The 24,710-nt window shown below is 35.4% G+C and overlaps 2 protein-coding genes across 8 annotated transcripts in view; both read left to right on the plus strand.

Annotated features, from left to right (window-relative positions):
- Positions 1-24,710, plus strand: part of LOC128218102 (general transcription factor 3C polypeptide 1-like) — a 303,630-nt gene that overhangs the window by 197,432 nt on the left and 81,488 nt on the right. Inside the window, exon 39 of one of the 7 annotated variants that reach the window (XM_052925650.1) lies at positions 17,717-17,838. The exons of the other annotated variants lie outside the window; for them this stretch is intronic. Within the exon in view, the coding sequence (XP_052781610.1) occupies positions 17,717-17,785 (69 nt within the window). The 3' untranslated portion in view covers positions 17,786-17,838. Of the gene's footprint in view, positions 1-17,716; positions 17,839-24,710 lie in introns of those variants that run through there. 7 annotated transcript variants of the gene reach the window in all.
- LOC128218103 (FMRFamide receptor-like) lies at positions 19,026-22,216 on the plus strand. Its single transcript, XM_052925652.1, has one exon. It carries the CDS (start codon positions 19,058-19,060, stop codon positions 20,549-20,551), a length of 1,494 nt encoding a protein of 497 aa, XP_052781612.1. The 5' UTR covers positions 19,026-19,057; the 3' UTR covers positions 20,552-22,216.

Here is a 24,710-nt window from a genome sequence, read left to right on the forward strand (position 1 = left end):
TTGGTCGTAAATAAAACTGGGTCAAATATTATTAAAAATAAGGTCACTAGGTCAAATCTTAGAAAAATCTTGTCCAGAACCATATCATGGTAATGATTGGTCAAGTTATTTTCAAAATTGGTCATGAGGTAAACCTTGATGAAATATGGACCACTTAAAAGTGGGTCCCATGGGGTCAAAAAGTAGGTCAGTAGGTCAAATCTTAGGAAAATCTTTGGAACATACTAGAGGCATTATACATGTTCAAATATTCATAAAACTTAATCAGAATGTTTTCCTTGATGAACTCTTGGACTTATTAAAAACTTGGTCACATATGATCGAAAATTAGGTCACAAGGTCAAATCTTATGTTTTTTGTCCGGAATGGAAATGATTGGTTGGATTATGTTCAATCTTGGTCATGATGTACCCCTTGATGAAATATGGACTGCTTGTAAAAGAAGGGCAAATGGGGTCAAAAATTAGGTCACTAAGTCAAATTTTAGAATAGTCTTTGAAAGACATTAGAGGCAATATGTATTGTCTTATATTCAAGAAACTTGATCAGAATGTTTTCCTTGATGAACTCTTGTACATGTTTTACACTGGGTCACATGTAATAAGAAATTAGGTTACTAGGTCAAATCTTTCAAAAATCTTGTCCGAAACTATTTTATGGTGGTGATTGGTCTGATTAAGTTCAAACATGGTCAGAATGTTCTCTAAATTTCAACTGCGTTAAAAGAGGGTCATATGGGTCAAAAACTAGGTCACTAGGTCATATCTTACAGAAATCTTGGGAACACTCTAGAGGCAATACATCTGCTCTAATTTCCATGAAACTTAATCAGAATGCCTTGATGAAATCATGGAATAGTTTGAAACTAGTAGGTCATGTGGGGTCAAAAATGAGGTCACTGAGTCAAATCTTAAAAAACCTTGTGGACACTCTAGAGGCTATATTTTTGGCATATATCTGGACCAATCTTGATGAAACTTGATCAGAATGTTTGCCTTGATGAAATCTTCGATTAGTTTGGAACTGGGCAACATGGAGTCATTAACTAGGTTTCTTGGTCAATTCTAAATGTGACATTATAAACATTACTTTTTCTTTTATTTCAAACAGTTGCAATCAAACTCAAACTCATATATATATATATTTCATCAACAATTGATTTCCATTCCTTGACTTAGCCCAATCAGGTGGGGGATATCGATTTAACGAATTTGCTTGTTTCAAATTCATTTGTACTCGTAAATTAATTTCGCATGTCGGTTGTTTTTTCAATGAATTAAATAAAATAATTGTAAATATCTTGTAATATAACTTGATTTTTTGATAGTAAGAATTGCTATCTAAATTAAATTCAGTAATTCCGTAATAATATAATCAAAATCTGTCAACACAAGGCGTGTGTGTGTGCGTGCGTGTGTGCGTTCGTCCTTCCGTCCCACATTCTTTTCTTTGCATCTCCTCTTCGATTTCTCATGTGATTTCTAACAAACTTTCACAGATTGATGATCATAAAGTGAAGCAGCGCATATTGTCAGGCTTTAGGATTCAACCATTTTTGAAAGAGTTATAGCCCTTTGTATATTTTACATTTAAAATTGGTGTCTTCGCAACTCCTCTTACGTTTTTCATAAGATTTCTACCAAACTATCACAGATTGATGATCATAAAGTGAAGGACCGCATATTGTCGGGCTTTCCCGATTCGACCATTTTTGAAAGAGATATTGCCCTTTGCTTATTTTACATTTAAAATTGGTTTCTTCGCAACTCCTCTTACGGTTTTCATGCAATTTCTACCAAACATTCACAGATTGATGATCATTAAGTGAAGCAGTACATATTGTCGGGCTTTCCTGACTTGACCATTTTTGAAAGTGTTATTGCCCTTTGCTTATTTTACATTTAAAATTGGTTTCTTCGCAACTCCTCTTACGTTTTTCATGCGAATACCAAACTTTCACAGATTGATGATCATAAAGTGAAGCAGTGCATATTGTTGGGCTTTCCTGATTTGACCACTTTTGAAAGAGTTATTGCCCTTTGCTTATTTTACATTTAAAATTGGTTTCTTCGCAACTCCTCTTACGCTTTTCATGCGAGTTCTACCAAACTTTTACAGATTAGTGAAGCAGCGCATATTGTCTGGCTTTTGCGATTTGACTTTTTTTTAAAAGAGTTATTGCCCTTTGCTTATTTTACATTTAAAATTGGTTTCTTCGCAAATCCTCTTACGTTTTTCATGCGATTTCTACCAAACTTTCACAGATTGATGACTATATAGTGATGCAGCGCATATTGTCGGGCTTTCGCAATTCGGCCATTTTTGAAAGAGTTATTGCCCTTTTTTTACATTTGAAATTGGTTTCTTCACAACTCATATTACATTTTTCATGCAATTTCTACCAAACTTTCACAGATTGATGACTATATAGTGACGCAGCGCATATTGTCGGGCTTTCCCGATTCGACCATTTTTGAAAGAGTTATTGCCCTTTCTTTATTTTACATTTAAAATTGGTTTCTTCCCAACTCCTTACATTTATGACTATATAGTGACACAGCGCATATTGTCAGGCTTTTGCAATTTGACCTTTTTTGAAAGAGTTATTGCCCTTTCTTAATTTTATGCATTTCTTGTGTTCCTGAGAAACTATCCTTATCATTGATTGGCTTTCGTTACAAAAAATGTCCCCATGTAAGTATCTTCCATGGCAGAGAGTTAAAGATAGATTCATTCCGACCCGAGCGCAGGGTGTTTTGCGGAAACAAGGTTTACCGAGTTTCTGCAAAACACCATGCGTGAGGGTCGGGAAGAACCTATCTTACACGAGCGGCTATGGTAGATGCTTTTTCTCCCACCTCAGTTATACAAAATTAAGTAAAAATGTATTTTTTGCTGAAACTCTTTTGTGCTTAGTGAAAATAATTGCGTACGGATATGCGATAATTTTGTGGTTGTCATGGATATTCGGGCAGTGATTCAGAGTATGTACATGGTCTGATAGGTCTTTAAATAGTTCTAAGAAGAGTGAAGCATTATTTCTTGAAAGGTGCATGAAAACTGTTTTCTGGTTACATTTGAAGCGAGAAATAATTAACTAGGGTTCTAAATATTGCCACAAGACAAGGTTTCCATGATGCGCTACAGACGACAGTCTTCAACAAGGGAGGTAATTACAATGTGGTGACAATTAAAAGAAGTTCCATATGGGCATTTTATCTTCGCCCGTGGGCAAGATAAGAATTTCTAGCATGGTTAAATTAATGGATCTACTTATCTGAGGTGGGAGAAATAGCTCTCTTGTTTGAAACAGAAGTGACAAATGACATGTGTTTATTCAAGGCAGATTCTTGTTTACTACATCCTAAATCAGCCATTTTGACACATTTCTGAACCATGACATGTGACGTCATTTGTGCGTGATCAATAGGATATATTTATATGATATTTGTTATTGGTCGTTTTAAATAGCTTGTGACATATTTGGGGATTTTCCATTGAAAGAATGAGGCTTTAAAGGCGTGTTTGACCTCAGTCTCTTTCAGTCGCGATTTTCTGAAAATCTTGAATATAAACATCGTCTTTTTTCGTGAGTAATATATTTATCGATGTTTATACTACACAAAATGCATTTGTTGCGAAAAAATAAGCAACAGATATATTAATAAATGACCGTAAATAAGCATGGCACATTTTGGGGCAATCATGCGGGAATCGATAGAGGGACATTTTGTAACAATCATGCGGTAATCGATCAAGGGGCAATTTGGAGCAATCATGCGGGAAAGGCTAACGTTAAACTGCCTGCCCAAAATGTGCCATGCTTATTTAGAAATGTTTTAAGTTCTTTGACTATATCAGGGACGGATATCAATTTTCATTTTTCTTTCTTTTAACAAAAATTATGGTGCCATGTATTTGTACAAATATAAGAAGCAACCAATTGTCATGTTAAGACAGGACATATGCAATCATACCAGGAGTTTGACAAGTATCGCAACTTAAAGGTTAAATTTGATAACTATAAAGCCTAGGACAAGACTACAACTATGCTAGGAGAAACCATATTTCCATCAATTAGATTGTTATCATGTCTGATGAGGGATATAAATTTGGAAATCACAATTGGTTAAAAAATGGACCTGTTGAAATTAATAGATAAAAAAAATATTTAAATATAATTGTTTTTTATAACGATATTTAAAAAAAATCATTATTGTGCCCCAAAAACTATCTACCTCATTGGTAAACAATTTTTCCTGAAGTTTACTCCATGGTACCAATTTTGGTTAAACTACACTAAACACCATTCCAAAAAAGTTGTTGAATACAAATTCAGTTAAAAATCATTTTGATGTGTTTTATCTTAAGATTTTATGATTTATTGCATTGTGCTGCAGCTGAGATATAACATTCAGGAATTGTCGGCACTCTTCGGATGCTTTAAATGTTTAATATCTTTAAAACTATTTTCAGACTGTAACGGTACTTAAATACCATTTAGATTTAACAGTTTCCAAATCCACAAACAGATATATCATTGAATGATCGCTGTCTTGTTATGTGACAAATCGATAAATGCAGGCACATATTTTGATTAATTGTGACTTCTGTGATCTTCAACGTGTTTGGATCAATTACAAGTGTCTGCCAATTAACAGATATGGAGTTGTAAATGTAATAGCAGAACAAAGCAGTTGGTCTAATGGTTATCATGGTTATCTTAGACACATTTATTAGAGTAATTGGGGAATGTGTGAATGACTGAAACATGGATTGAGAATAACAGTTTCTACATTTTTTCTGACTTACATTTTGGACCGAAATTATAAAAAGAATGAACAAATTTCAGACCTTTTCATTAGCCATTTTCTGTTACTGCAATCACAAAATCGGTCAAGACCGGCAAATTGACATTTTTTAGAAGCTCTGCTTATATTTATAAAAGGGGTTCAGGATTGTTAAGGGAAAAGGCATGTGTTCAAATCATTCATGTTATTGGGTATATTGGAGTGAGTTTGTCTGTTGGTTCGTGATTGGTCAGTTTTGTCTTGAGAATAACTGATGTCAAAGGGTGAATGGATTTAAAAAAAATGTATACACATGTTTATCACCATAAAATTCAGGTCAAGTTTGACTGGTTACAATATTTGAAAAAATATTGTCGTGACAATAGCTTATGACAGTGTCAATGGATTTTAATATTTTTTGGTTCACATTGTAATTTACGGGTCAAGTTTGGCTGGTTACAATGTTTGATGGAGTGTAACCACAACAAGCAACAGACAAAGAGAAACCAGCAACAAACTTCAAGCAACAACAAAATATTTTACAGTTTTACTGAAATATTTTCAAATAAGTCCAAAAGGTCACAAAATATCTTCAGTGATCCTGGTAATTTTAATATCCACATTTAAATTCGCATGAAATATTTAACACATCTTATTAAGTTCAACAGCATAATCCTCACAAAATGATTTAATTAAATTCAAGATTTTAGAAATGTTTTAGCTCTCTTTTATAGAAACTTTAATTGTACCCCAAAGACCAATGATCATACTGATGTTTGCCCTTATATACCATATTATACTGGTTATAGGACGCTAGAATAGATGAAGGATGCAGGCAAAAAAAATGGTGAAAACACAGGTAAAAACACTTAATACAATAGATATGACGCAGTGAAAAATGTCATCATCAGAGCTGAAAAATCGGCAGCCACCATATTTGTTTTGTTGATTGATTTTTTTATCGTGAAAATGGCAGAAGTTAATATAAACCATGCGATATTAAATACCAAAATAATATGGGTTTCTTTGTATATTTCATGTAAATTAAGCAACATAATGAGCACAAAAACAAAAGTAACATTATTACAAGTAATAGCACGAGTAACGATGACCTCATTTACTGTGTACTGCCGACCAGTTGCACGATTGCCATGCTCTTAAACGAAGCTGATGACGTCTTACTTTTCTCGTACTGTATATGATGAACCTGCTTTCCCATTGTAGGAAGCAGGTAGAGGCACTATAAATTACCGTGACAATTTTTAAGTATTTTTTCTGATGGTGTATTGTAAACAATAACCTTTCGAAATAATTTGTAAAAGCAACACCCTTATATTGTACATGAATGTTCACAAAATGTCAACACCTTCAGCTAAGTATCAAAAGACGTGGTAAAGTGCGAACAAAACCCTACCATCTGAACAGTTTGTTGTATTGGTATGTTTCCCTTTCAAGACCTTGCCTTGACCATGAACCTATGGTTTATAGGTCCGTGCCTTGAAGGAGAATAACATGACAGCCTCCATAGCTTCATTAAATGCCTGTAAGAAAAGGGCCACTTTAACAACAGGCCACTTTATTACTAATCGATCAAAGAAAATAAGTGCGATAAGAACAAAGAATTGAGAAATTTAAAACAGTCATTTTACTTTTAAAAGGTTTTATTTTCTGATATTATTGATGCTATTATAATACTGTATGTGTAAATATAGAATGTTTTTAAAAAATTTACAAGTCCTACTTTTTAAGCTCACCTGAGCACAAAGTGCTCAAGGTTAGCTTTTGTGATCGATCTATGTCTGGCGTCTGTCGTCCGTCATCCGGCTTCAACAATTAGTTATAATCATCTTCTTCTCCTAAACCGCCTGAACAATTTTGATGAAACTTCATAGGAATGATCCTTGGTTGGTGCTTTTTCAAAATTGTTCAAAGAAATTTATTCCATGCAAAACTCTGGTTGCCATGGCAACCTAAAGGAAAATGTCAACAATAGGTTATAATCATCTTCTTTTCCTAAACCGCTTGGACAATTTTGATGAAACTTCATAGGAATGATCCTTGGTTGGTGCTTTTTCAAAATTGTTCAAAGAAATTTATTCCATGCAGAATTCTGGTTGCCATGGCAACCTAAAGGAAAATGTCAACAATTGGTTATAATCATCTTCTACTCCTAAACTGCTTGGACAATTTTGATGAAACTTCATAGGAATGATCCTTGGTTGGTGGTTTTTTAAAATTGTTCAAAGAAATTAATTCCATGCAGAACTCTGGTTGCCAGGGCAACCTGAAGGAAAAATTACAAAGCTTTTTTGGCAAAAAGCCTAGTGCTTAAATATTTGGTGTGTAACATTGTCAATTGGTTATCAACCATGTTTATTCAAATTATGCCCCTGGAGAAAAATTGGCCTCAGCCCGTGGGCTACAAGTTCATTATAAATACACAAATATGAAAGTTATGTAGTTTTTTCTTGAAGCAAGGGCAGTAAGTCTTGCTATATGGTCTTCCTTTTTGTTGGAGATTCCACTACTTTCTATTTTTAGTAACAAGGGAATATATTTTAAATTTAATTATTATACACTTTATTTTTTAGAAGAAATTTCATATATTTTATAAATTAACATAGTTTTGTCAGTGTGCAGACAACTGAAAAAAGTCCTGTGAATGTGCAGGTATCTGTACCAAGTGCTGTCAGTGTGCAGTCAATTATCAAGTCCTGTCAGTGTGGTGCGCAGGGAACTGAACAAAGTCCTGTCAGGTTGCAGGTGAGAATCAAATTCTGTCTGTGTGCAGTCCATCATCAAGTCCTGTCAGTGTGCAGGCAACTGAACAAAATCCTGTCGGTGTGCAGTCAATCGACAAGTCCTGTCAGTGATTATCCAGGCAACATGTTTGACCAGTATGTTTTTATGCCCCCTAAGGTGGGCGTATTTTAAAATGACTTGCCACATGTTTTCAACATACCAAGACGACGTGTCGTGTGCAAGACCCGTGTTAGAATTTAAAAAATAACTCACGAAAACATGTTCAATGGTTGTTAGTCGTGTGTCCCTATATTTGAAATATAAGTTTTGCACTCAAAATCTGATTTATTTATTATTTAGCACTAAATTTTGAGCACAAAACAATGAATAATTTAAAACACACATAAATAATTATTTCCTTCGACGCTGTGAAACTGCTGTTGTTTACTGAAGACTATAATCCATTGACTATGAAACTGATATTCACATCAAATGTGTATTTTACACATCAAATGTGTATTTTACATTACGAAAACTGAAAGTAAACTGAAAATTTATACCGGAAATGAATAACATCGGTGTGTCCTGCAAAATATTCCCGACAAAAAAGACTGTCAACAAATATCAGCTGTTTTGTGGTTACCCAAATCTGATTTCGTCTTGACACAAGAAAAGTTTGCTCGCGAAGAATGTAAAGCATGGAAATACCTTCCAAAAAGGCAAAGTCGACGTTGCAGGTTTTATTTCTAAGTAAAAGATTTTTAAGGACATAGGGGAAATTCAGAAGTAAAAAAAATAAATCCAGGCAGCCAAATTATATGTGCAGGCGCAAAAAAAATCTTTCTTTTTTTTTTTTGAATTGTAGGTGCAGCGAATCCGACGAACAAATGATCAATTTGTTGTGGGTTAAAATATTGAAACGCTCAAATCGTGAACAACGTTTAATTGATATTTACCTTATATCCCGATTTTCTACTGCCGTTATAACTCAATCCAGTTAACTGGCACGACTCACATTTTGTAAGTAACATCCCTTTGATAATAAAAAAGTAAACAATCTATTTGTTTTTCATTTATTTCCCTTTAAATCATTTTGAAGTTATCATTCCATTTGTTTACATGTGTTAACTACGTGATTGTACCTACGTCGGTTGTTTTCTTCGATGGACACTATATACCCGTACTTACCCCTTTGTCACTGCTCAGACAATTTTGGCCTGAAATGGTCTTGAGAAAAAAAATCTAAAGATAGGACGCAGGCAATAAGAATCAAAATTCTGGGGTACAAAAGTGGGTCCTATACACAGTATAAAAAGGTACCAAAAAAAAATAATCACAAACCTCAGTTAATTAGAGAACTAGATTATTAAACAATGGAGTATTGAAATCAAAATACATACACATGTAACAAAGTTATTTCTCCTTTCCAAAAAGATAGTTCCGGCAGCCTGTGGGGGTATTCCTCACTCCTGTGACAGCTCTAGTTTTCTTCTTGATGATAAACAACAATGAACAGTAATGATAAGACCAATATGTTGAGAACTCCTGTGGTGGAATATAATTATTGTTTTCTGAGATTTGGTTTAAATGCAGTGGACAGTTTTCTGTCCACAATTCTAGATGACTGTCAATCTTTACAATTTAAGGCCTCAATTTCTGAGGTCTTTTATTTTTCTTGGAAATTTTAATTTGAAAGCTTTTTTCCACACCAAAGAGCTGATGTCTTTGTTTGTTTTTTGTAACTGGTATATGTAGTAATAAATATTTGATCCTCATCTCTAAGGATGAACCTGGTGATTGAAATAGTCTCTGTTACAATTATTATAGACTGTTTTTTTCTACCAAATTTTTATTTACTTTTGATTTGTAAAAGATTTAGAGTTGATATTGTAAACAAAAAAGAAAATTGATCTTCCATCGAAATCAAGTGATAATTAGTCCGAGATGTATTTACAAGTTATCCAAACATAACTTATAACATTCCCTTTCACCTGAAGTTAAAACATTTTCTGTCATGAGGCAGTATCAAAAGGTCTTGCATCCTTGGTTTGACTGGATACCCATTTGTAGCCAATATTGGCAACTTGTAGATGCACTGTCCTCTGTACTTCCCACAATGTAATCACGAAATTGGCAATACTTGAAACAGCAAAAAATCCATTAATCTGGCTTTTTGGTTCGTAGACACTAACATTTTAATACCTTAAAAGGTTTCCTTAAAAATCCATTAGCAAAATGTTAACATCATTTTAGCCTCAGTTGAAGGTGTGTAGTAGACGTTTTTTTCATTTGCTCTCTATGTTTTGAACTGTAGTGGCAACATATTTGGTAGATAAATAAGGACACTTGGAAAATGTTAAAACCACCCCTGATGATGCTCACCCATATTCATCAATCTAGTCAGCTAATCGGTCAAACCAAGCCAGTTGCTACTGATTAATGACCAGAATGATGCCATTTTAGTGTTGTTGCTGCTTTTTTAACCAGGTTTCAACGAAAACCGGGTTATTAGAATGAGGTTGTCGTTGTCGTTGGGCGGGCGGGCGTCAAACATTGGTTTCTGTTCAATAACATTAGTTAGCATTGATAGATATTGATGAAACTTGGTGTGTAGGTAGCTACTGGGAAGAGCTAGCTTGGGATTGCTTATGTGGGGGGTGGGGTTAAGGTCAAGGTCACTGTTACTAAAAATAGAAAAATGGTGTCTGCCTAATAACTTAAGTTAGCATTGATAGATATTGATGAAACTTCGTGTGTAAGTTGCTTATGTGAAGAGCTAGCTTGGGATTGCTTTTGAGTGGGGAGGGGCTACGGTCAAGGTCACTATTACTTAAAATAGAAAAATGGTCAAGGTCACTGTTACTTAAAATAGAAAAATGGTTTCTGCCCAATAACTTTAGTTAGCATTGACAGATATTGATGAAACTTGGTGTGTAGGTAGCTTATGTGAAGAGCTAGCTTGGGATTGCTTTTTGAGGGGAGTGGGGCTAAGGTCAAGGTCGCCTGTTACTAAAACTAGAAAAATGGTTTCTGCCCAATAACTTTAGTTAGGATTGATAGATATTGACGAAAGTTGGTGTGTAGGTAGCTTATGTGAAGAGCTAGCTTGGGATTGCTATTGAGGGGGGGGGGAGGGGCTAAGGTCAAGGTCACTGTTACTTAAAATAGAAAAATGGTTTCTGCCCAATAACTTTAGTTAGCATTGACCGATATTTATGAAACTTGGTGTGTAAGTTGCTTATGTGAAGAGCTAGCTTGGGATTGCTTTTGAGGGGGGTGGGGCTAAGGTCAAGGTCACTGTTACTAAAAATAGAAAAATGGTTTCTGCCCAATAACTTTAGTTAGCATTGATAGATATTGACGAAACTTTGTGTGTAAGTTGCTTATGTGAAGAGCTAGCTTGGGATTGCTTTTGAGTGGGGAGGGGCTGCGGTCAAAGTCACTATTACTTAAAATAGAAAAATGGTCAAGGTCACTGTTATTTAAAATAGAAAAATGGTTTCTTCCCAATAACTTTAAGTAGCTTGGCAGATATTGATGAAACTTGGTGTGTAGGTAGCTTATGTACAGAGCTATCTTGGGATTGCTTTTGAGGGGAGTGGGGCTAAGGTCAAGGTCGCCTGTTACTAAAAATAGAAAGATGGTTTCTGCCCAATAACATAAGTTAGCATTGATAGATATTGATGAAACTTAGTGTGTAGGTAGCTTATGTGAAGAGCTAGATTGGAATTGCTTTTGAGTGGGGAGGGCTAAGGTCAAGGTCACTATAAGGCCTAAAAAAAAAAAATGTTTGGTTAGGGTCAACCTTTTCAAAAATAGGTAGGGTAGGTAGGCTTTTTATGCCCCCGAAGGTGGGCATATTAAAATCGCAACGTCCGTCAGTCCGGCCGTCCGTCCGGCTCTGTAACTTTCCCTTGTATGGACAGATTTTAAAATAACTTGCCACATGTGTTCCACATACCAAGACGATGTGTGGCGTGCAAGACTCGTGTCCCTACCTCAAAGGTCAAGGTCACACTTACTGTTTATTCACAATGGAGTGCTGCATATAAGGACATAGAGTATAGGTTGTCGTGTCCGGGCTGTAACTTTCTCTTGTATGGACAGATTTTAAAATAACTTGCCACATGTGTACCACATATCAAGACGACGTGTCGCGTGCAAGACCCGTGTCCCTACCTCAAAGGTCAAGGTCACACTTAGTGTTTATTCACAATGGAGTGCTGCATATAAGGACATAGAGTATAGGTTGTCGTGTCCGGGCTGTAACTTTCCCTTGTATGGACAGATTTTAAAATAACTTGCCAAATGTGTTCCACATACCAAGGTGACGTGTCGCGTGCAAAACCCGTGTCCCTACCTCAAAGGTCAAGGTCACACTTAGAGTTTATTTACAATGGAGTGCTGCATATAAGGACATAGAGTGTAGGTTGTCGTGTCCGGGCTGTAACTTTCCCTTGTATGGACAGATTTTAAAATAACTTGCCACATGTGTTCCACATACCAAGACGACGTGTCGCCTGCAAGACCCATGTCCCTACCTCAAAGGTCAAGGTCACACTTAGTGTTTATTCACAATGGAGTGCTGCATATAAGGACATAGAGTATAGGTTGTCGTGTCTGGGCTGTAACTTTCTCTTGTATGGACAGATTTTAAAATAACTTGCCACATGTGTTCCACATACCAAGACGACGTGTCGTGTGCAAGACCCGTGTCCCTGCCTCAAAGGTCAAGGTCACACATAGTGTTTATTCACAATGGAGTGCTGCATATAAGGACATAGAGTATAGGTTGTCGTGTCCGGGCTGTAACTTTCCCTTGTATGGACAGATTTGAAAAAAACTTGACACATGTGTTCCACATACCAAGACGATGTGTCGCGTGCAAGACCCGTGTCCCTACCTCAAAGGTCAAGGTCACACTTAGTGTTTATTCACAATGGAGTGCTGCATATAAGGACATAGAGTATAGGTTGTCGTGTCGGGGCTGTTACTTTCCCTTGTATGGACAGATTTTAAAATCACTTGCTACATGTGTTCTACATAAGAAGACAACGTGTCGTGTGCAAGACCCATGTCCCTACCTCTAAGGTGAAAGATACACTAAGTGTTTATTCACAAGGGAATTCTGAATATAAGGACATAACAGTGTAGGTTGAGGCAATTTAAAATAACTTGCCATACGTAAAGGCAAGATCAACTTTTCATGTACTGACCTTGTTCGTAGGTCAATGTCACATTCGGGGCATTCGTCACATACTGTGACAGCTCTTGTTTATTTATTTATTAGGCTTTATATAAGAATGCAATTTTCTTCATTGGATAATGGTGTTAAAGTTATCTTCTGTATAAGCATTTATAGGTCAAGGTCACTGTTACTAAAAATTTAAAAATGGTGTCCGCCCAATAACTTTAGTTAGCATTGATAGATATTGATAAAACTTGGTGTGTAGGTAGCTTATTTACAGAGCTAGCTTGGGATTGCTTTTGAGGGGGTGGAGCTAAGGTCAAGGTCACTGTTACTAAAAATAGAAAAATGGTTTCTGCCCAATAACTTGAGTTAGGATTGATAGATATTGACGAAATTTTGTGAGTAGGTACTAATAGCTTATGTGAAGAGCAAGCTTGGAATTTCTTTTGAGGGAGGTGGGGTCAAGGTCACTGTTACTAAAAATAGAAAAATGGTTTCTGCCCAATTACTTCAGTTAGCATTGATAGATATTGATGAAACTTAGAGCGAAGGTAGCTTATGTGAAGAGCTAGCTTGGGAGGTGGGGTCAAGGTCACTGTTCCTAAAAATAGAAAAATGTTTTTCTGCCCAACAACTTAGTTAGAATTGATGGATAGTGATGAATCTTAGTGTGAATATAGCTTATATGAAGCTGCAGATTGAACTTGCTCATACACCAAATTAATTGGCTATAATTTCTGATTGCCCATAACAAAAACCTGGTTTCGTCGCATTGCGGCGCTTCTAGTTTTTAATGCTTTTGAATTGCACATTTTTTTCACAAAGTGAAACCTGGTAATTAGAATGACATGCATTGTTGTTCGGGTGGCGTTAAACTCACCTATGGTATCAAATAATTTAAGTTAGGTTCGACATCGATTAAGTGACAGTATATACAGTAGGAAGAGTTTATGGAGACCTTTTATGGGATTGCATTTGGGGTCCCTAGGGTCAGGGTCAAGTTAATTGTTGCTAAAAAAATCACCCAAAACAGTTGATACTGAAACTCAAATCAAAGGCTAAGGTTCTTCTGTCAGTCATTGAAAACCTGGTTTTGTCGCATTCCTTCTTTTTCTTGTTTACACAATTATTGACGGCCATTTTACAATCTAAGGGTACATGACTCCATATTAACCTAAATACAAATAATGACCCTTAATTGCTTTTTTTCTCTCTCTTTTTAGCTTACATGAGCACAAAGTGCTCAAGGTGAGCTATTGTGATCGCCCTGTGTCTGTCGTCCATCATCAACAATTTGACTGTTAACACTCTAGAGGTCACAATTTTGGCACAATCTTAATGAAACTTGGTCAAAATGTTACCCTCAATAAAATCTTGGATGAGTTTGATATTGGGTCATCTAGGGTTAAAAACTAGGTCACCAGGTCAAATTAAAGGAAATGTTTGTTAACACTCTAGAGGTCACATTTATGAATGTATCTTCAGGAAACTCGGTCAGAATGTTAATTTTAATCTGGGTCATGTGCGGTCAAAAACTAGGTCACCACGTCAACTTGAAGGAAAAGCTTGTTAACACTCTAGAGGTCACATTTATGACTGTATCTTCATAAAAGTTGGTCAGAAAGTTAATAATAATGATCTCTAGATCAAGTTCGAATCTGGGTAATGTGCGGTCAAAAACTAGGTCACCAGGTCAAATTAAAGGATAAGCTTGTTAACACTCTACAGGTCACATTTATGACTGTATCTTCATGAAAGTTTGTCAGAATGTTTATATTAATAATCTTTAAGTCAACTTTAAATCTGGGTCATGTGCGTCAAAAACTAGATCACCAGGTCAAATTTGAGGAAAAGCTTGTAAACAATCTAGAGGTCACATTTATAAATGTTTCTTCATGAAAGTTGGTCAGAATGTTTATATTAATAATCTTTAAGTCAACTTTAAATCTGGATCATGTGTGGTCAAACACTTGTTCATTAGGTCAAATCATAGGAAAAGCTTGTTAGCACTCTAGAGGTCACATTTATGAATGTATGTTCATTCACCATCTTACTTTAACTTATATGATCTTAAGTAGCTGAAATGAAGATGATCCTTTATAATTTTGGTCTAAGGCTGATAGGGAAGAGTTTTGTCACAATTGCCCTCGCCCTGAAAACACTTTTTTCACACTTGAATTGGATCAGGTGAGCGATACAGGGTCTTCAGGGCCCTCTTGTTTATTGCTTTTGACAGGCACATTTTTTATTTGTATGCCCCTCTACAAAGAAGAGGGTGTTTATTGCTTTGCACATGTCAGTCGGTCGGTGGGTAGACCAAAGCTTGTCTGGACCTATGGTCATCAAACAGACATGAAGGTTGGGTCTGACCAGTATATGACCTTATTGATTTTAGGGGTCAAAGGTCAAGGTCAAAGTGACCTTAACTGGGAAAGGGTCATCAGGTCAAAGGTCAAGGTCACAGGGACCTTAAATGTTAAAAGGTTGTCTAAGTGATTAACTCGACAATGCTTGTAGCCATGGCTGTTAGACTTGACTTGGAGGTTGGGCCTGACCTAGTGTTTAGCTAATGCGGAATGGAAGGGCTGCCCGCCCCGGCATTTTTTACCCCGCCCTGTTGGCCCCTTTTTACAAGCCCTGCCATATTTTTTCCCGCCCCCTTGAGCCCTTCTGGCCTTTCAGATCATTTTTTATCACAAAGTTACGCCCTAAAAGTATTTCATTGGTCAATGTCGCCGTCTCCTAATCTGTCTCAGATTAGTGCTAAGGCACACCACCGTCATCACGGCAGGTCTGATTAACAGTAATTTACGCTAATCAGGGTGCTAATTGCAGTTCATAATGACACATTATTCCTAGGCCGCCTTGTCTGAGACATGAACGTTGTATCCCTAAATGTTGATCTTTAATGCTGATGTTGTTACAAATTAATTAATTGACACACATTTCATTATTTGGTGTTGTAGGTATTTTCTATCAAGTGGGGAAAAAAATGACATTGACTTTGCCGACAGAATGTACATAATGAAGACACTGGTCAAATGATAAAAGTTTGTTAAAATGGGAAGGAATGATAAGAAATGTTGTTGAGCATTAGTTAACTTAAAAAAAATTGATACTTGCAATGTACAAACAAGGAACACCTTTTTGAACATTTTTTCTTTTGAAACAGACATTACCATTGGCAAGGTGGCGCTAAAGAAAATACTTGACTTCTTGACAAATATTTGATAGATTTTTTGTTGAATGTTCATGATGAACATTTGTTTTGTAACAACAAATTTTTTAATTTTTTTTGCTTTATGTAGCGTTTACTTACAGTGTTTTCCTCATTTGTATGCTAATTTGTAAAAGTAGATGATTCGGCGAGAACGAAAACAATTTTCAGAATTTAAATCTCGATGTTCTATTAAGTATTAGTGAGTTTTTCATGAAGGACAGAGATTTTAAATGTTGTTTGGTTTTAAAATGTCAGCATATTAGGGTTTTTTAACCAAAGGCAAGTAAATATCAGCAGAGCTGAATGTGACACTCCTACCCTATCCTGATCTACCAAAATAAGATCCCCCTATTTGAACATGATTAAAAATGGTACCGACAATCCTCACACTTTGAATGGCATTATCTTTCGACTGCCTCAAAGGCATCCAATGACAAATCAGCTGTTATTTCAGTCCATGCATATTTCATTCAATTGTTTGATAAACATCTCATGTTAAAATAACATTATGCATGTAAAACAAATCAACAGCACATGGATGCATTTGTAACATTATGAACAAGTAACCTGCCCTTCTCCATATTGCCAAGTAGCGGGTCAAGTGAATAATGTGGCAATCGAATTTGATGAGCTGGGCATTTCAAATAATATTCAGATCGGGTAAACTAGCCATTATATACACACTACACCACCCAAAGAATAACATTATTTGACACCGATGTTCGTTACATACACGTGCTTAATTTCTTTCGGTACCAAGTGCTAAATGTGCTTCATCACCACCTCAAGTCAATGCTCTAGTGCTATCGCAGTTTGGTGTGAAAGCTTAAATGGAATATTCAAGTTCGAAACAAGGATTGATAAATAGGTGTAATATATCAAATTGGGGCCGTAATTTTTACTTCGAAATAACATTTTCAGATTATTAAGAAATAATAATTACGGTAACCAGAGAAGGAATAATATTGGGACTGAAAAATAGATTTGCAATAGCGATAATTTCAGATAAACGGTCGACGGAATTGCGGCGTTTAAATGTATATAGGAAGAGTTTATGGAGATCTTTCATGGGATTGCATTTGGGACCCCTAGGGTCAAGGTCAAAGTCACTGTAACTAAAAATTCAAAACCTTTTGGTACCTTAAACCATTAAATTCAAATAATGGCCCCTTTTTTATTCGACATAGAAATTCTGGTTAAGGTTTTGCATGTAACCACTTTTAAGTCAATACCTCAGTGATGAATACATCATGTATTGCATTGAAACTTTACATACAGGCGCTCAACCATTTAACCTTCTTAGTAAGTAAGATAACTCTATCTTTCATATTTTATCATTTTTGCCCCTTTATTATGTGACTTAGAAATTCTGGTTAAGGTCTTGCATGTTAGCACACATAGGATAATATCTCAGCAACTACTTGATGTATTGCATTGAGACTTTATACATCAACCACCCAACCAATTTGAATAACCATTGAGTTAGATAACTGTATTATGCAAATATTGGCCCTTTATCATTAGACTTAAAAATTCTGGTTAAAATTTTGCATGTAACCACATTTATGTTAATATCTCAGCACTGAAATCTAATCTAACAGTGATCCACGTATGTTACGCCAAAATTTTTCAATCCTTACACTGAAAAGCGGCAGAATAGTCGAGCGCGCTGTCTCTGTGACAGCTCTTGTTTCTAAAATAATAATTTCCTAAATTAGATTGTTGGTGAGTTATCGTGCTTTAGTAACAAGATCTATTGTTTTCTATTTTCAGCCCATTTACCAACAAATTCTGACTGTGAAATGTCCTTGGCAACTGAACATGAGAGTCACCAGTGGATAAAGCTTGAAAGAGGTTGTGGATAGAGGTTGTAAATAAAAGGAAATGATTATTGCACTATAAATTTTAGCAAGCATTCCTTGTTTCAGGAGAATGTGCCCACGTTTTGGAGAAAAAGTGAGAACTTGGAAAACAACAAATAAGAAAAGCTATAAATGGAATATAATTACAAATATATTTTTGTGAAATGTGAGAGAAACATATTTTGCTTGTTTCATGAACAAATGTGAAGTATTGTGGTGATACAGCATTGTGATAAGATGCTTCCTCCAATGCAGAATTAAAAAGAAAAGCTATAATAGCAGTAATGTTCACTATTCTGACAAGAGTCAGAATGGCTGTAAGAAAAAGCCAATATCCTCCGGTGGACAGCAAATACCTTCTGCCTCGACTAATTACTGCTGCTCTCTCATCTGATTTCCATCAGCTGAACAATACAGTATTTTACTGGAAATAAATAGACTTTTGATTTGGATATAAAATAATGAAATATGTACATAAATAGTTTAACATCACTGCAAAGTAGGATTTGCACTGATCTACAAGGACTTACCATTGGAGGGCTGTTTTATCAAAGATACAAGGCTTCTCTTAATTAAGTGGAGATTAATAAGACACTGTAAGGCAACTGGAAATAACAGACAGAAATAAAGAATTTGTGCATGCCAACAGGCAAGTACCTTCTCATTGGCTTTATTGCTCATTAGCATTTGCAAATGTTATAACCACCTGACATGCAAACTGCTGAATGATAGTATCACCCACAGGCTTAATTTGTGAAAGAGGCTGAGGTAGTTGGTTGGCAGTTTTGACAGCATTCAAGTGTGTTGTTATAACAGGTCGAAGGAGTGCCTCATCGGTTGAATTGAGGATGAATTAAATGTGGTGTGAGGCAATCTTTAAACTGTCAAAACCATCTGAGTGATCCATTACAAAACCTATTCTGAACAAATTCAGAGGAACTCTTCAGAAATATAATCAATGAAGAGAAATACAATTAATTTTCGAGATGGAAATGGAAAATAGAATGGTTTAAACTGATTTTACCCTGTTGGAAATAAAATATCTGAAAGTTTCAAAATTGATAACAGAATTATTCCCTTCATTTCTGGCTTGTAATAAATTGTGAGGATAATTATTTCTAAATGTTTAAAACCCCAGGTTGAACCAATGTGTTCCTTGATAGGATTCAAAAGTGAAGAAAATGAATTTGAAATGATGAAATAATACTTATAAAAATAAAACAAATCTGTGAAATATATAACAGCAATTAGAATGGCTGATATTTTTTCAGAGGATTTTTTGAATTCTTTGGATATTCCTTTAAATTTTAATCTGAGTGAGTTTTTAATGAGTGAAAATAAATCAGACAATTTCTCAGATAGTCAACAAGAAGTTGGAAACATGGAGAATAATGATGAAAAACAGTATGATAAGGCCCTATTGAATTACTACCTGATGGGAATCGCGGGCAGCACGGTGTGCATTGTGGGTACTTTGTGTAACATCCTGTCTGTGGTTGTGTTGACACAGAGAGTGATGAACTCTTCAACATACTCGTATTTGGCAGCGCTGGCTGTATGTGATACATTAGCGCTTCTGCTCACTGTTTTCATATTTCTCCTCAGTGAGGATACTGTTTACCCACATAAGGGGACGATGACCTGGGTTAAACCGTCATACGCCATTTTGTTCCCGTATTTACACCCTGCTGCCATAACATTCCAAGTGACCTCAATATGGCTGACGTTGGCATTTACTGTTGATCGTTATATAATGATATGCCACCCGTTCAGGGCCGAAAGATTGTGTAGTGTAAGCAGAGCACGTAAAGTGATTGTTTTCATATACATTCTTGGTCTCATTTTCAATATACCACGTTTTCTGGAGTATACTACCAAGGAAATCAGCATTCCAGCATTGAATGGCAAAATTGAAACCCGTAAGATTGTGCAATATACTGAAATTGGTCAAAAGCCAATATTTATTGACATTGTCCATTCATACTTATATCTAACATGTGTTTGTGGGATTCCCTTCCTGACACTCGCCATATTGAACACTTTCCTCATTTATGCAGTCCACTTGTCAAAGAAGAAGGGCAAGTTGATCAATGCAAAGGAAAAGAAACGTAATGACACAACATTAATGTTGATTGGTGTTATTGTAATCTTCCTTGTTTGCCAGGGGCCTGCCCTTATATCCCGAATGGTCTACGCTTTTGACTTTCATCTTGCTACTGCATCCTTTACCTTCCACCGTATCAACGAGGTTGGCAATTTCCTGATTATAGTCAATTCTGCTATTAACATTGTGCCATATTACTTTTTTGGAAAACGATTTCGAAAAGAATTCTGGCGAGTATTTTGTGCATGTTTTTTAACGAACCATGAGTTACGAAAAATGAAGCGTAACTTGAGTTTTTCTGTGGACAAGCGAAGGTTATCACAGTGTAGTGGTGCAAGCCAATATGAACTGAATGGCTTTCATAAAACCATGCCAAATCATCGTGACAGTAACTCACCGTTGCTACATTGCCCGGACAAGGTGCACAGAGACTCTGTACATACTACAGACACACTCGACATTGAGCGGCGTAGCCCCTATGACGCTAACGTGGAAAAACATGGACTATTTGATGTACCTGGCGATAGACTTAGTCCGTGTTCATTTGATCGGGTTCGACGAGAGAGTCCTACATTGCTAAAGATAGTTTGGGAAATGGACAATAATAAAAATGATAAAAGTGATGTTCCACTAAAGGACTAACATGAATCTCCTGAAGATACAAGATATTTTATAACAAGTAAATCTAGTTTAATAACATGTTAGAGCTGAAATGTAATTCCAGTACTCTAGTATATTTATTTATGATATTGGTATATTGCCAGGGCTTCTAAAAGTTTGCAACCTCAATCCGTCTGGGCGTGCATCAAACCAACATCCCCTCAAAAAAAAAAAACCTAAAAGTTTGGACACTTAAAATAGGGACACACATAATCATTTATATTGCGTATCTTATTTTTGTACACTCAGATGTTCATTCATATTTGAAGTGAATTCAAACATTTTGGCCATGAATTGAAGGTTCTCTATCCAGCCTAGATGCAAATGTGGCAAACACGGTAGTTGGTTAACCAGCCTAGAGTAAAATGCGATAATACGGTATTAGACTGACCTATTTAAATACAATACATTGCCTTTAATCTCTACACGCTCATGCTCTGATTTCACAAAAAGTACTATATGATCTGCAGCCGACATGTACGACACATTTCAATATGTGTTAATAACTTTCGTAGGTGTTTGTTTGAATTGCAGTTGATTGCACTTACTTCAGGCGAAACAAATAACCATTGATTAATGTGGATAAATTAATGTAATGCACCAGTCAATTGTAACCACAGCCCCCCAAGGTCCAGGGGTATACTGAGGATGGCCTGGAAAATGGGCTATGTTTTTACCTTTCAGGTGGCCCCGCAGTGCCGGGTGAAGCGGAGGTTTTGTCTTCGCTTTAAATATAGCTGGGAATGGGCCTTACCTAGGATCCCTGGGGTGCAGGGGCATTTGGCGGGTATTTTACTATCTGTTCGATTTTAGCCGGGGTTGGCTGGACCGAATGTCAAAGTCCCAGCTATTCCCCAGACCTGGGGGGGCCGTGGTTACAATTGACTGGTGCATAATGATTAATAAAATGTTTATTGAAACCTGCCATAATAGCCTGTATAAAACTCAAAGCCTTGATTGTAAGAAAAAAAGTCAGTTTTATTTCCGACATGGAAAAAATAACAGGGCAAACAATATCCAGAATAATTGCATTATATAGTCAGCAAAATGTGTCTCCTGTGTCATCTACCACATGTTTGGACTGATTACAAGCGTCTGCCAATAAGAAGATATGTGCCGAAGATATTGTTTGTTCATCGAAGGGAAACTAAGCAGATGGTCACGTTAATCATTTTCTGTTCCTGAAATCAGTCCAGCGTGATCAAAATTGGTCACGGCGGCAAATTGTCGGTTTTTAGAAGCCCTGGTATATTGCATTGTTCAAATATTTATTTTGTGATTCTATAGAAATTCTTTTATTTTGTATATGATTTAAATCATTACATCCATGTCAATTATTTAAACCTTTCTTGAACATACTTATGTTAAAAAATTTCAAGTAAAAACCTTGTTAAAGGGGCATCCTTGGCTTTGGCAAATCCATGAGAAAAAATATAGCTGATTGAAAACCAAGTCTTCTTATTACCCAACTGGCTTATAATGAAAACTCAGGTATATAAAAAGACCTTCCAAAATTTTGACAAATTCAGCCATGTGATTTTGAAATTTGTTTATCGATTATTATAACCCAATTGAGTATAATTATGTCCCTAACGATTAAGTGGATATAGAAGCTGACTACATAGCCAGAGGTCATTCTGCCGACATATTTTTGATATTTTCTTCTCCTCTATAAAATCCTCTAATATTAGAATTAAACCATCTAACCTACAAGTACAAAAGTTGCTGCAAGATGCAGCAATTGGATGTTAGGTGGGCCAACTATTGGTTATAAAGTCTTTATGTAGGGTCTGAACGAAGTAAATAAAGTAAGGGCATTGATTGTAGATGTCAGTGAAATAACGTTGATTAAAAGATGACAGAATTAGGCTGTTGTTTCTGAAATGAAAATAAAACGTAACACAATAACAATTGTACAAGTTCGAAACGTTGAGAATTTGTACTTTGGTGAAATGTTGACTTTAAACAAGAGTAGCATCCAAAAAACTAATTAAGGACATCTGCTTAAAACAATGTTTACTTTTGGCTAATAATCCGCAAAACAAGTTGACCGGTATAATTAAGTGTTACAAAGCCACTGTTTCTAACTGAAAAACACATATAACTGTTTGCTTATGTAACAGGGTTCAACACAATTAAAAGAAATACATTTAACATAAACTAAAAGAAGTTAGTTATCCATGAGCTGAAAGAAATAAATGTGATCATCATTATTAATGTCATTGTCCTTGTTCTGTGGCGTAGACGATTTATTGGCATGCAGGATGGAATAAGAAAGCTGTTTTAAGAAATGTGCGAAGTGTACATGGTACTAAGTGTGAAAAAAAATCCACCTTGATCCTAAAATGAACATGCTCTTAAAAATAAAATAACATAAATAGTGGTTTAAAAGTATGTGGACACAGAGTAATGACTTAGAAAACAGTGATTGAAAAATAATCATATTATAAGCTTTTGAACATACTTAAGAACATATAATATACAGAACATACATAATACACTATCAGTATTTGCATTGTTGGTATTGGTAATAGCCAAAATGACAGAATTGTTTGAATCTAAAGAGAAGATATTACAAGAAGTATTTTTAAGATATTGAAAAGAAATGTATAAGGCTCTGAAATGGAAATTAACATTTTTGTCAACACTCAAGTCACATGTAATCGAAGTATGAACATTTTAAAACAAAAGAAAGGCAATGACACAATAGGAATACAATGATACAACAGGAAGGTAAAGTTTAGGTCAAGACAGTTTTAAGTTTTCCAAAGGAAACAAGTTTTGCATATAAGGACATTTATAGGTAATAACATTATGTAATCAACATGCATTATGCACTTTTAAGGCATAAGATATAAGCAGATGATGAGATGAATGTGATGCAGGTTGATAGTGGTATGACTAGGAAGTTGATCACATAATGTGTATGGAAATATAAAGACGCAAAAGATTTATGAAGAAAGTGCTGAAAATTATAGGTTACAATGAAATGAAGTGAGGAATATGTTTTAATACATGAAAAATGAAGCATTTGTACAAAGTTTGGTGGAAATGTGTTTATGTTATTTCGCCTGTAGAACTTCTCAATACTTTAAAATATGACATTGAAATATAAGAATAAATACTGCATCGAGTATTATTAAAATGTGAACATATGTACAAACAAGAAAGAACATGAGCAATATGACATTTTATATACATTTTGTATACAACAAAGAGTAATTACATGATAACAAAAAATACAGAGTTAGTATGTATGCTGGGAATGGTAGAGTTGTACTAACAACTAATAAACAATAGAAAGAATATTTGTTATAATTTGGTGTAAGTGCGACATATACATTATGACCAATACATGGAATAAGAATGGATACAGACAAATTAATACAATACTAAAATACATGCTGCCACTATTTCACTGAAGTATTCACAATGTACAAGAAGACATAAGCAATGCAATAGAACAGGTATAAAAGAAAAGAATATAAATGAAAATACATGAAAACCTAGTAATATGTACATAGTAAGCAAATGCACAGTATTTGAATGAAACTATTTATAGGGTGATAAATATCTTTTACAAGGGGTGGGGGGGGGGGGGGCTTAAAAAGACTCAGTTTTAAATGCTTTACTAACTTAAAAGTTGGAAGTTGTCAGACCCAAAACTATAAATGATATGCCTGGAGTTTTATATTATCAGTATAGGCATTGCTGATATGGTTGATAGCCAAAATGCCATTATTTTTTAGAGTTTGAAAACCCATAAATCTAGAAAATGAAAAACAACAACACACAATGGAATGGTTAAGGTTCATGCCAAAAAAAGCAGGGTAAGTTGAGAAGTTGAAACAGGCATTCATTTATAAGCATTATGAATTCTAATGTTTGTAAATGGAGAGTCAGTGCCTATAAAAGAGACTGAGATTGAACGTTTTTATTTTTTTACTTGAAACGAGCCATATTTTGCGAAAATCCATTGAAACCAGTTATATAAGACTGCTGACAAAAAAAGATTGCAGATTTTTATACTTAAGTTCAAAAAATTGATGTTTTATACAATTTTCTTAAACTGTTAGTAACAGCTTAAGCCATAAGACATTAATTTTCAAAAGGAAATATAAAAATCTGTGATTTGATCTTT

This window comes from Mya arenaria, chromosome 14 (assembly GCF_026914265.1).
Source record: "Mya arenaria isolate MELC-2E11 chromosome 14, ASM2691426v1".
In the NCBI taxonomy this organism is placed as follows: domain Eukaryota; kingdom Metazoa; phylum Mollusca; class Bivalvia; order Myida; family Myidae; genus Mya; species Mya arenaria.

Coding starts and splice junctions, on each gene's coding strand:
- LOC128218103 (XM_052925652.1), top strand. CDS start 19,058: ATGGCTGATATTTTTTCAGAGGATTTTTTGAATTCTTTGGATATTCCT.